The sequence below is a fragment of the Sinocyclocheilus anshuiensis genome, unplaced genomic scaffold (assembly GCF_001515605.1).
Source record: "Sinocyclocheilus anshuiensis isolate Anshui unplaced genomic scaffold, SAMN03320099.WGS_v1.1 scaffold407, whole genome shotgun sequence".
In the NCBI taxonomy this organism is placed as follows: Eukaryota; Metazoa; Chordata; class Actinopteri; order Cypriniformes; family Cyprinidae; genus Sinocyclocheilus; species Sinocyclocheilus anshuiensis.
The window spans coordinates 793755-808002 of record NW_015552593.1 but is presented as its reverse complement, the minus strand read 5'-3'; the positions used below and the strand labels follow the sequence as shown (position 1 = coordinate 808002).

The 14248-nt window shown below is 36.7% G+C and overlaps 1 protein-coding gene across 3 annotated transcripts in view; it reads left to right on the top strand.

The window, feature by feature from the left end:
- Positions 1 to 14248, top strand: part of LOC107665604 (cGMP-dependent protein kinase 1-like) — an 80535-nt gene that overhangs the window by 2992 nt on the left and 63295 nt on the right. For 2 of the 3 annotated variants that reach the window (XM_016456542.1, XM_016456543.1), the window contains exon 2: positions 9365 to 9531. In XM_016456542.1, the coding sequence (XP_016312028.1) occupies positions 9365 to 9531 (167 nt within the window). Of the gene's footprint in view, positions 1 to 1011; positions 1506 to 9364; positions 9532 to 14248 lie in introns of those variants that run through there. The other variant, XM_016456541.1, reaches the window with a different exon arrangement.

The window sequence follows — 14248 nt, the reverse complement described above, 5'->3', positions numbered from 1 at the left end:
AAGGAGCATCCGGCGGGCTTGCGGCAACCACATGTGACGACCCCAGGCTGGACTCCGCTTCGTCCACGGTGAATGCCGATACGGCGATCCACAGCGCGAAGTTGATGCATTTCCTCAGCGACCAGTCTTCAAAGAGAAAGGAAAAATTGAAATCGCAACATATGACCCCTTTAATATGTAAAAAACAATACTTTCAATTAACTTTAATTTAGTAAATTACCTGTATTTTAAGTTATTATTACCTAATCAAAACAATCCAACTGCAGTTTGATTGATATTACTTGGAATGCGCAATAAAAAAAAACGTGATTTCTGAAAAAATAAAAATGGAGTTATCGGTTTTTGCAAATGAACTCTTCATATATATGTGCCATATAACACATGTGACAACTCACCTGGTCTTGTCCTCAGAAAAGCCTTTCTGCCTATATAGTATAGTTGACTTTTGTATTAATGTTTGGTAGTATGTTAGTTTGTTTAACCAACAGTTATAGTACAAATAAAAATGGAATTTTAGGATTTGGTTTGGAATTTCTTTGACTTCCATGACCTCATATCTCCAGGCTTAGGGATAATTCAGTTTTTAACTGCTGTAAGGCAAGGCAAGGCAAGTTTATTTATATAGCACATTTCATACACAAAGGTAATTCAAAGTGCTTTACATAAAAGGAAGTAAAATAATCATAAAAAAAGAATCACAAAAATAAAACAAGGAATTTAAAAACTTTTAAAATGATTTAGCTGTAGGTGTTTTAAACAGACATGTAAGGCCACTGCTAGAAAATTGGGTATTTTATATAGCCTAGTTCTGGATTACTATAAAGTGTTTGTCTCAAAAATTGAACGGTTATCAGCTGTGCAGAGCTGAACCTCTGTATACTGACTGTCCAGGAATCCCGCGCCCTTCTGTGACGCGCGCGAGCGAGCTCCACTCATTCATCACGTCACTGCCCACGAGCGACTCGCGCTCACACGGATGCGCTCCTGTCAGAGCTGTGAAGATTCCAGCGGCTCTGTGGGATTGAGCGCTGCCTCTTTCCTTTTTCTTTTTTTACACGGATACACTGCGATACTTTTCCCCTCTCCACGGGTTCTTCTCGTTTTGTAGGTCCTTTTAGACTAGAATAGACGCTGGTTTAGTGCACGGTGTTTCTTCTCCAAGTAAACTTGCTAAAAGTGGCTTTATTCGGCTCGGAAGGGATGATGATGGGGACATTACGCGACCTCCAGTACGCGCTTCAGGAGAAAATTGAAGAACTGAGACAGAGAGACGCGCTCATTGACGAACTGGAGCTCGAACTGGACCAGAAAGACGAACTCATTCAGAAACTGCAGAACGAACTGGATAAGTACCGCTCCGTGATCCGCCCGGCGACCCAACAGGTCCAGAGCCGCTCGGAGCTGCAGGAGCATCAGCGCACCAAACGCCAGGCGATCAGTGCCGAACCCGCCAACGTCCAGCAGCTGAGTCACGTGACCCTGCCCAACGTCCCCAAGAGTGCCAAGTAGGTTAACGCGATACAATATAACATCAAAATCATTAAATACGGCATAAAAGTAATCAAATGTTACATTTAAGCCATCGAATGCGTCAATAAAACGATCAAATACTACCTGAAACTCAATACCTAAATGCCACCTAAACTTTAATAGGCTACAAAGTGGAGTCATCACCACGTTATGCTGTCTTTAAAACGTTCAATGTGTTATTTGAGGAATTAAAGTTATTAAACACCACATGAAGCTCTATAAATACATCTAACCATAAAAGTAGCATACTAACAGCAACAATCGATGAGAAACAACTTTCTTGCACTTAAATAAAAGCCGCCCAGCTAACAGTTACCAATTTTTTTTAATATATATATTTTTTGTTTTTTCAACTTTTGAATCTGACAAGATCCATTCCCACAGAACCCAAGGTTAGCTTAAACCCTGTAAAATGGATGGATCCCTACAAGGAGACAAGAAGCTTCACTTCAGAAGATGCCTCAGTACACCAAATATTTGCCTAGTGTGTCATACTGTGTATTTGGACACTGTATACTGATTTGACACACTGCTTTTTGCATAAATATTGTGGACAAGAACAGAATGCATACTTTAAACTTTACTGAATTCACCTGCTGTTCTTCAGAACATCATCCATAAAATGACTTTAGGTTTTGCTAAAATAGTAACTTGTAAATATGTTATTTTTACACAATGTTTCATCCTAACTGTGGCATTTTGGCAATGGTTACCATAGTAACTTTCTTGAAAGGGACAGCAATATCATGGGCTGTGCAGGTTGCACAATTGAAATCTGAAAACTCACAGAGACAAACTCATTATACTCTGTTCAAAATGCCATTCATTAACATTTGTAGAAGCGTCTCATTGATGACGCTCCAAGAAAGTTTGATTTTCCACAAGGAAACATCTGAACCAGGAATAATGTGTCCGTACTGAGCAGTTATAGAAGCAGTGACGTGGGAAATACCCAAAGACTATAATAACTGCTTTGTTCAACGGACTGGTAATTTGCTTATCAAAGCAGCGTGATATCGTGCAGCAGGTGGATCACGAAAGTTATTTACATGCTCAGCTGTTATTATGCACACAATGGTGTGTCGTGTTGTGTTTCAATTGAAATAGACACTGTCAAGACCAGAGGATCTGATCAGACTACACAGTTCCCCTGGAAGTGAAGGATTTTTGTGTTTCAGCCTGCTGTCATGAACACACATACCCTTAATTAGTTTGCATCTAGTGGTTTAGCAGCAGAGGAATATCACTCTTCTGTTTAATGGCCTCCCCCATCTGCTGTGCATCTGACATTTGACAGCTCAACATTGTACTAATTTACAACGTAACCTTGTTTTGTACAGGAAAACCCTCTGAACCCTATCGCAGCACAGTCTTTTCTTCTGTTCTGCTTTTATCTTGAGCTGATCAGCACTTTAAGGAATGATTATAACAATTTAAATGAAAAAAGCTTCCGTGTTGGGCTGCCAGATGGGAACAAACTGGCATCAATATTGGTTTACTCTTCAAAAGCTCATAATGTGTTGGAAGAGGATTCTATATCTTTGTGTGTGGTCAGAGAGATGACTGTTATTTTTGGATGAAAATCCATTTATCTTTATTCTGAGTGTCTTTCTTTGCTGATGCATTAATGTATTCACTGTTCTGTTGCTTTCTTTTTTTTTCTTCGAAGTAAAGATAAATACTGTGTTTTCGGCAAAATTCATAATAGTGAGTGACGTACCCCTTTCTTTTCTTTCAGTAGAGTGTGTTTTTGCCATTTGAATGTCACTCACCATGTCTCTGTCTCATAATTGCATCTTGTTTCTGATTCTTTTTTGCAGTTACCTTTGCAGTGGCACTTGTTACACTTAAAATGAAAGACCAGAATTTTTTTTTTTAAAGTCTTGATTGAAATGTATCTTCTGAACTCATCTTTGACACCTGGGCTGTCTGAGGTCTTTTGAAATATCAGAGATCAGAAGTTCTGCGCTGAAATAGGAATGTCTTGGACCCTTTGTCCTTTGGATGTGAGAATTCATCACACATCTGAAAACTTTGTCATGTTTCTTAGTGGTTAAAGCTGCAAGGTTGCACGTTGGATCTTCACAAGGAGTGAGCCATGAGCCTGTAGAAAATGAATGGTAGAAATGGTTCAATATGTCAGCTGTAAGAAAGGAAGTTTATTTTTCAAGTAAAACCGACTGGCTTATTGGTAAAGACACTGCTTTGTCTTGTTGTGCATGGACATTAACAATAGCTACACAGTGGCTCTGTTACCATTTTGTCAGATTTTGTTAGCATTTTAAAATTTGTTATTAAATCATAAGCTTACTCAACAGTTTCCCCTTTAAAACAGATATGATTACAGTGTTTATTAATATTTTGTAATTCCTTTAATTTTTATATTTTTAGTTTTCATTTTAATTCTATTTTAATCGTTAATAATGCTGTTTTTTTATTGTCATTGTTATTAGTTTGTCAAATATTTCTATATAGCTTTAATACATTTTTTTTTTACATTTTTAAGTAATTTTACTATTTAAATTGAAACTTATTTCAGTTAGTTCCCAAAGCAACATTTAAGACATTAACAATAGCTACACAGTGGCTCTGTTACCATTTTGTCAGATTTTGTTAGCATTTTAAAATTTGTTATTAAATCATAAGCTTACTCAACAGTTTCCCCTTTAAAACAGATATGATTACAGTGTTTATTAATATTTTGTAATTCCTTTAATTTTTATATTTTTAGTTTTCATTTTAATTCTATTTTAATCGTTAATAATGCTGTTTTTTTATTGTCATTGTTATTAGTTTGTCAAATATTTCTATATAGCTTTAATACATTTTTTTTAACATTTTTAAGTAATTTTACTATTTAAATTTAAACTTATTTCAGTTAGTTCCCAAAGCAACATTTAAGTTGAGCTTTTTCATCTAATATTTATATTTTATTCAATAACCAAAACTTATTTTTAATAGATTTAATTCTCGTTTTAGTACTTGTATACCTATTACAGAAATAGAAAATGTCAGTATGCCTGCAGAGTGGTCTAACTTAACCAGACTGATTCAGGTTGACTGTCCCTGTATCAAGTTCATGGCTGTTCAATGGCAACTTTGTACAAAAGTTGCAGAAACTATTTGTTCAGTTGTGTGGGTTTAAATATAGATTCTATTCTATTCCACTGAGTTAGAATATGGCTAAAAGCAACCACAACAATGCACTTACAGGCATAAGCATCACCATTTTTATATCTGCAATGCAAAAAATAAGGGAAAGATTATTTGCGGCTTCATTCTGCAGAGTAAGCCTAAATGTAGAGAAATAAATCAACTTGGTCATTCATTTGTCTCAGGCTATTATGCAATGTCATGTGCAGTATGAGCTGCTATATGCAGTGAGTCTTTGCTTCCTGTTTTAGCACTCTGCACAGAAAATGTACAGAACAGAGAATAGAGGAAGATAGAGCCATTAACTCATTAGCACACACATCTACAGATGACCACAGAGCTACCGATGTCTTTCCAATGAGGCCAGAGTGATTGTGCAGTGAGGCCAGGGTATGTGAATCAATACAGACCCACCAGTCTCAGAGAAACTTTATACTGTACAGTACAGATTGTTTCAAAGCAGCTTCACACTAATAAACAGGAAAATAACAGAATCATTGAAGGCAAACCATCAAATATGAGACAAATTCAAATTCTGCTGTAAAGCCGCTCTACCAAAACGATAGTGTCATTATTCAGCTCGAGTGTTTATAGTTCTGTTCAGTTCAATAACTTTAAACTTCTTTAATTATGAAATTATAAAAGTTTAGTTCAGCTATAAGCAGCTCTACAGAAGACAAAAGTGGCATTATTCATCTCGAGTCGGTTAAAGTATTTTAAATTATATTCCCTTGACGAAAAATGTTGCAAGACAAACAAAAGGCCTAAGAAACTTTCTTGCAGACGTTCAGCCATTGTGGCTCCATGTCCACAGCTTTCTCCAATTTACTCTGCTTTAAGCCGTAGCATATTTTGTCCTTTTAAGGGAGACAGTCTGTCGACCTGTGTGATGTGAATGTCCTCCTGAAAAAGGCAGTGAGTAAAATTCTAAGTCAAACAGAGACTGGTTACAGGATGATCCCGAGGTTGTCTGCTGTAAATGAGGCCAGTGATCTCTGTGCTTTTACTGGATGTAAAACATCTCCCCTGACTGTTCCCCCAGAGAGCCAATGTCCTCTAGAATTCAGACTGCCATACAAAAATACCACACAAGTCTTGCAGAGATTACTCTGATTTTGCTCTGCATGTAAACACCTTTATGGACCTTCAGGTGGCTTATTTATTGTGTGCATGTCGGTTTATGTTTTGATAGCTAAAAAAAATTAAAATGTATGTCAATTTAAATTGAAAATTTACTCATCCCAAGGCCAGCCAAGATGTAGATGAGTTTGTTTCTTCTTCAGAACAGATTTGGAGAAATTTAGCATTAAATCAAACATCAGCAAACATCTTAATTTGTTTTCAATATAAAGGAATAGTTAACCCAAAAATTTAAATGTACTCACCCCTAAGCCATCCAAGATGCAGATGAGTTTGTTTCTTCATTGGAACAGGTTTGGAGAAATTACTTGCTCACCAATGGATCACCTGCAGTGAATGGGTACCATCAGAATGAGAATCCAAACAGCTGATAAAAACATCAAAATAATCCACATTTAATTCACCTGACTCCAGTCCATCAATTTGTGTCATATAAAGAGGAAAGCTGTGTGTTTGTAAGAAATATCCATTATTAAGGTATTCTTAAGTTTAAATTGTTGTTTCTAATTAAAATATGAGTTCACTCTCCAAAATACTGCTTTCTCCAGTGAAAAAAGTCTGAATCAGGAGAGAAATATGCACAGATCAAGTTCCATTTACAAGTGAAAACAGTCCAAAACAGATCTCAACATGTTGTGGATTTTGATATGAATTATTTATTTTTTACTGGAAAGAGTATTATTATGGATAGAGAACTTTTATTTTGGCCAGAAGCGACCGTTTAAAGTTCAAATGGCTTAATGATGTATTTATTTCTAACAAACAATCATCTTTTCGCTTCACAAGATGTTAATTGATGGACTGGAGTCTTGTGGATTTTGTGATGTTTTTATGCTGTTTGAACTGTCAGTCTGATGGCACCCATTCACTGCAGAGGATCCATGGTGAGCAAGTCATTTCTCCAAACCTGTTCCGATGAAGAAACAAACCTATCTGCATCTTGCATGGCCGAGGGGGTGAGTACATTTTAATTTTTGGGTTAACTATTCCTTTATACTGAAAACAAATTAAGATGTTTGCTGAAATGTCTTGCTGCTTAAATATTTCTCCTCAAGACCCTACTAATCTCAGGGTGCTTTCACACCTGGCTCGTTGTTTCGGAATGTGGCGCGTTTCCCCCCTTAGCTCGGTTCGTTTGGGCATATGTGAACACGGCAATCGCGCCCGGATCCGCGCCAAAACAATCGGTCCGAGATCGCCTGAACGAGGTGGTCTCGGCTCGATTGAAAACTAACTGGAGCGGTTCGGTTGTAGTGAGATCCTGGACTCCGCCTCAAAATGATAAATTAATATAAGGACAGCTACAAAAAAAAAACAAAAAAAAAACAACAACAAGCCCGCAAAGCTATTATCGTTCCACCCTGACGGATGACAGCCGTGAGAGCTAAGTGGAATCCCGGAAAATAAACCGTGGAACTTTGACCAATGAGACAACAGTTTACTCGCGCGTGACTTGTATTAACAAATTTTGAATTTTGAATGCACGTCTTCGCCGTTCAAAATAAAAAAGCGCACTTTTTCATTTTATAATGCCGTGTTATTGCTCTTCTTCCTAGTAGGTGCATTTTAAAAATGTTTTCCCGATGAATCCTGGACTCCTGCTCAAAATGATAAATTAATATAACGACAGCTACAAAAAAACAAAAACAAAACAATAAGCCCGCAAAGCTGATGTCGTTGCATCCTGACGGATGACAGCCGTGACAGCTAAGTGGAATCCCGGAAAATAACCCGTGGAACTTTGACCAATGAGAGAACAGTTTACTCACGCATGACTTGTATTAACAAATTTGGTCCGTTTAGAAACTTTGCCATGTGAAAGCGAACCGCACCAAGAATAAAAAGCAACATTGTAATAATTTTAATCCTTGTTTCGGAAGAAAGCAATCGATCTACAGGTGTGAAAGCACCCTCAATATGATCTCAAATATCAGATTCCAGATCAGATCAGATTCCAGTTACACCAAATCAACTGAGCAGTGCTATTCACTTTTATTTCATTGCTCTTTAATTTTATTGTAATGTATGTCAATAGTTGTCTCATTTGTTTCTATTTTTATATCTTTAAGTCAATACAATTTTCCTCAGGGTGAGACTGTCCGTGTGTGTGTGAGCCAAATGAAAGGAGTTCTACGTGAAGTACTGCAGACATCTTGAAAAAAAAAGGTCTGTTTTTGCTCGCGGCGGAGCATGTCTGTGGAATGTAAACACAGTGTGGTTCATAGGTGAGCGTTTGTGGGTTTTTGCAAATAAATCAGAAGTCTGGCTTAAGTCCAGGTCCACAAAAACAGAGGAGCTGCTGTCACGATGATAGGCTTTTTGTTGAGGAGTGCTCGGAATTGTCATATAAACAGCGATAATCAGATTTAAAGAACATATTCTACCACATCAGTTCAGGTTTTTCCATCCACTAGCACTTGAGCAATTAAATGTCATTAGCAGAACTAAATGGATTTGCATAAATAATGACTTGAATTGCATAATGACTCTCTAAGCAGGTTTTAAAATACAGGTTTTCAAAATACAAATCCGTCTTACATTTTTCAGTCAAACAGATCCACTTCAAAATGGTTGTGCAAGAAGATCTGTCTGACAATCAAAGCAGTGTTTTGAGAGGCACAGTGTTTACACTCTTCATAACTCAGTCTCTGAACATTACTGAAGTATTTTTTCATGAAAAAATAGAGAACATCTGATATTTCACAGAATAATCTTTGGAATTATTTTGCTATGAGGTGCATTTCAGAAAATGTTCATTACCGAGTCCCTGTTTGGGAGGTTATATTGAATTTTAATTACTTGAAATGTGTGTATTTGTGTATGTCTGTGATGCAAACCTCATTTTCAGCTAGTATTCTGATTTTTGATTGCTATGACGTCCAGCGCCAACTAAGAGATTTTGTGTATTTACTTTCATCTCTTGAAATACCCTCTTCATCTTTTTTTTAAACACACATTCCTTGTGGATTCATTCCTGAAGCATCACATTATTTGGATTTCCATACTGTCATGCAGTTCTTACTGTTTCGACAATGTGTATATAGTATGCATAGTGTGCAAATTGTAATACCTAGATGATGCACAACATTTGCCAAAATGTGTACAACAAAGTACAGTGCATTGGATCCTCTATCCCACAATGCAATGTGTTTGCATTACCTTCAAATTTCTTGTGATGAATGAAACTGCCGGCCATGCATAACAATATTAATAGTATCAGCTGTTATTTTTACTATTTTTTTCTACTCATAGTTTGATTGAATTGCCAAAAGTTAAGATTAAAAATGATAAGTGGACACCACTCATGGAATTAAATTCGCACATAATCATAATGAGGTCATAAGGTCATATTGTACTATGATACTGTTTGAAATGTTTATAGTTGCATAATGCATTTTGTTTCACAAACAAGTTTTTAAATAGTTGTATTTAGTGTATTCTGAGCAGTAAGCAGTAAGTTTCTATTTCAGGCATAGTCATTATTATCTGTGTTAATTAAATGATGTGGGCCTATTTAACAATGTTTTCCTGCACTGTACAGGTCAAAGGAACTGATCAAGTCAGCTATTCTGGACAATGACTTCATGAAGAATCTGGAGATGTCTCAGATCCAGGAGATAGTGGACTGTATGTATCCAGTGGACAATGACAAAAACAGCTGTATTATTAAAGAAGGGGATGTGGGCTCCCTCGTCTATGTCATGGAAGGTGAGAGACGGGAACAAAAAAAAAAATTTGTTTTTTTTAAATATGTTTAGCAAGGCATAGTTCACCCAAAATGAAAATTATGTAATCATTTACTCACTGTAATATCTTTGAAGAGTTTTTTCTTCTGAGAAACACAAAAGGAAACATGTTGCAGAATGTCTGAGCCGCTCTGCTTATTTGAATGAACCTTGATTTCAAGTCACTGTCAGGCTGCCAAAAAGTCCCATAAAACTATCAAAACAGTTTTGTGTACTACATATGTAGTGTCTCCCAAAGCTTCTAAAGCCATATAATAACTTTTAGTTTGAAACAGACTAGGGATGCACCGAAATGAAAATTCTTGGCTGAAGCCGAAGGCCGAATACTGAACACGTTTTTTCGGTACAATTTATTCGGTCTTTTCGCTTATTCGGCCGAACACCGAAAGAGCTTTTTTTGCTATTTTCAGCCGAATAATTTCGGTTGCCGAACATTCGGTGCATCCCTAAAACAGACCAAAAGTGAATCTAAATTTTCTGGCTAAACTAAAGCCACTTAGTGTGTCTATAGGGCACTGCCAGTCCCAGGGATCAAATGCAGTCGCATTTGGGTTTCTGCTGTAGATCCTCTGAGTGGATCTGGAATATTGATCCTGTGCATAGATCGTATTGATTAGGTGCTTATAAAATTGATCTAGTCAGAGCAGCCAAATCCTCTGTGAGCTGTTACACTACAGATCCACTGTTGACTACCCCAGTTTTAAAAGTTTTATTGGCATGGGCTTTAAACATGTAGAGTAGATATGCTGAGCTATAATGCCCAGATATACATTTTAATTTATATTGAAAGAGCCCTTCAACTATTTTCTTTTCATGGCCAAATTAGGCAAAAGGAAATTTGAGGGGTGCCCAGACTTATTTAAAGAGTAATTCATAGGTATTTCAAATTTTAAGGTATTAACATAATAATGTTACATTTGTAGTAGTAGTTTTCAAATTAGGAAACTGGGGAAGAACATGTAAGATTTACTAAAGTGCATGTAAGAAGAACATGTAAGATTTACTTTGACAGTATATAGTAGTCTCTCAGAAATACACAAATATGACCTTCTAACATACATGAATTAAAATAAATGCATGCAGGTTCAATAATGCTTCACATTTCTTTGCATGAAAATAATTAGACAGTGCTTGTATGTAATGCATGCTTCGTGTGCACTTCGTGCGAATGCGTATGACATGTTCGCACGTTTAAGCAGTGTTATGAAGGAGCTGCGCAAAACCACGTTCATATTCGCGCGATTTTTTGCGCAGCTCGTCAGTAAACAACGGCTCTGTGTAGTTAATGCTGCTCAATGTGAAAGCCCGCAGGTGATGGAGATTTACCACTGATTACAGAACCGGCTTTCTGACAAGATGCGCATTAAATATCGCAGGCGATTTATTGTGCAGCCCTAGTACAAACATACTTTTCTATCCATGTGATTTGTTTTAAAATCATTGTGGACGTGGTCTATCACTACTTTTTATATATTTGTTTAAGCATCAGTGTTATTTGATACTCATTTGCTATTTTCATTAAATATTTGATTTTGTATTGGTGACACCTGCAGTAGTCAGGTTAGGATTATGTCGGCCACTTGTCTCTGATGTCATTACATCTGTCAATAAATCTGTCAATTTCTGTTGTTTAATGACAGGAAGGAGCTGTTGTGTTTTCTTAGGATCACAGGATTTTCTCTGTCTTTCCTCTTTGTGTTCCTGAGGGAACGGAGGAACACTTGGTTTGAATTAAGGGATTTTGTTAGTCATGCTCCAGAGATTCGATGCTTTTGTAGTACAAATTGGGCACTTGCCCAACACACTATATCTGGGCACAGGCCAATGAGAAAGAGAGACTAAGTGGATATTGGCTGCATACAGTCCCAGAACACATTACGGTATGTTGTTTTTACGTAGTAATATGTCAAATACAATAAAATGTAGACAAAAACCTATTTTTAATGAATTAAATCCATTCTCTCAGCATTAGCTCTGCCACATTCAGTTATTTCCATAGAAAACAGCAAAGGATTCAGAGAGAACAGAGACAGGAGAGAGGGAGAACGAGGACTGTTTCTTTGGGACTTTCTATTAGAAAGAGAAACAAACTTTTCATGGCAGTTTCTGTCTTCCAGGATGAATTATTTACATGTGAGACTGGATGAAATAAATGATATAGATTCCAAAGGCAGAGCAGTGAAGAGCTTGTGAGATACAGAATGACTTTAATGCTGGATGAATCCTCTATTCATATCATCCTTTCATCAAATTCGAGGTCTCCATTTGAGAGTAAAAGGTCAGTGATGGAGGTGAGAGGATCAATAATAGTGATCCGAGCTCAACTGACCAGCATTTCCATTTGAAGCCCAAAATCACATAAAGTGAGTCCAGTAGATTTATGGTCCGAAAGAAGCTTTTGTTTGTGAGATATATCATGGGTTCATCATATCATTTAAGCTTTCAGTCACACAAGAGGGACATTTCAGCTGAGATAATTAGTTTGGCCTTACGATAGGAGAGCCTAGACAGGAAATGAAGCCATGCTATTATTGTGCCTTGAATGTCATATTGGCACGTGTGCTGAAGTCGCCATGCTAATTAGCCCCAATCTGAATAAATAAAGACACGCTTAATGACTGTAGATCATGTCAGCTCTAAAATTGCAGCTTGTGTATCTGATGCACAATTTCATACTACCCAAAAGTAATTTACCAGTAACCATTTGGAGAAGCCAACCACAAAATCCCTCCATATGGAAAGTGTTCAGTCATGAAATCAAAACTGACCCCATGCTTGACGTGCCAGGGCACATTATCCTAAAGAAAAAAAATGTTTTTATCAAAATGTAATTCTTTTTTTTTCAACCTCTGTAATAGTGGTTGACCTATATAGCCAATAGCCAGTGCCGATATGTAGAAATGGCTGATATATGCCAATATATTTTACATTCTGAAATCTGACATACAGTATTTTTTTAACTTTTGAGTGAAAGTGGATATTCAGTAATAAAAAAATGTGGGGTGGGATTAGAATTTCAAAAATAAAAGTCAATTATATAGCAGAATAGAGCTATAGTAGGTGGTTGAAAGAGCAGGAGTCATTCATAAGGGAAGCAGTTTCACAGGCTGAGCATTTTACATTACATTTTGATAAAATAACTTTATTTTATTCAAAATGTTATACACTGATGAATGATCAAATGTAATATTACTTGGAATGTGCATTGAAAAAGCCAATAGGGTAAATTTTGATTTCATGCCGACTTTATTGATGACAAATGAATAGGTATGGATTGACCACAGGGCCCATAGTCCTCTGGGAGCTTTAACCAGTTTTTCCAACAATGACTCATTCCAAACATCCAAACAGCTTCATCTCTTCATACTGATGAATGGATTTATTCAGGTTTTTAAAGAAAGAAAAAATAAATAGAATTCACTGGGTGACTGTTCTGTTCTCAAAATTTTCAATCACTTATAACATCAGAACTGTGGTTATCCAGCATGAAAGGTTGGCAGGGAGAGTGTGTGTGCAGTAATGCTACAAATAATCATTATTTGTCACGTTGATGGACTGGGTTGTAAATTTACCATAGTTTTTTGTCTGTAAATATTGTAGTTCTTGGTACTTTCTATGTGACATTGATATCAGAAGAACTTCTCTTGCTTTTAGGCTTATCTGGTGCTATGTTGAAGGTTGTGGCTTCTTTTTATTCTGATCACTCAATATGACAGACAACAGAAGCCGTCTTGCAATGTGGTCAACCAATATAATGAACAATGTCCCATGAATTATTCCACTGGTCTACAGATGTGCAGTTGTTTCTTTTCCCACATTCTCAGTCACGTCTCGCAATGTGGTCAACCAATATAATGAACAATGTCCCATGAATTATTCCACTGGTCTACAGATGTGCAGTTGTTTCTTTTCCCACATTCTCAGTCACGTCTCTGTGTCCTTTTCTCTGGTTTTTCATTTGCTTCTTTTTCTTTAAAACTTTTTTACAGTCATTTGATTCACTTTTAATCCCTTGCATCAACTTTTAGTGTGAGAACTTGTCTAAAAGACAAAATCCCAGTAGAACAGATACCTTATTATTTAAGCAATCAATCAATCAATCAATCAATTAAAAAAACATTTTCAATGATTTATAGTAAATATTGCATAAAAAAGTGTGAAAGTGCTTATTTTTTTTACTATATTAAAAAAAAGTATTGGCACAAAAATGTTTTACGTATAGGTTAGGTGTGCAGTGGTTCTCGGTAAAAAATCAAACCGTACCGTTCTCCACACACGGTTCGGCATACACTAGGACCGCGGTTCAACTTAAATCTGACAATGCATCTGTAATATGGTTTGTTAGAGTTCGGCTAATGCATGTGTCTGTTGATGGATACAAATTCTGGCTTCCCAATACATTACAACAAGAGCGATGAGAGAGAGAAAAAAAACAAAACGTGGACAAACCAGTCACTCTTTAATCAATGCGAGTGCTTTATGCTGGAATAACTGTCATTTATGCCGTCATCACGTGTTGATAGCGCAGGTGAGACCTGAACAGCACACGTTGCTATCTGTGTTTAAACTAAACTCATTTAAGCCTTGCTTAATATTATAATATTTAATAATATTAAAGAGCCAGAAGACGTGAACTCGTGCGCTCAGTGAGAAGATCTGTGTGGTCGCTCATCCGAAGC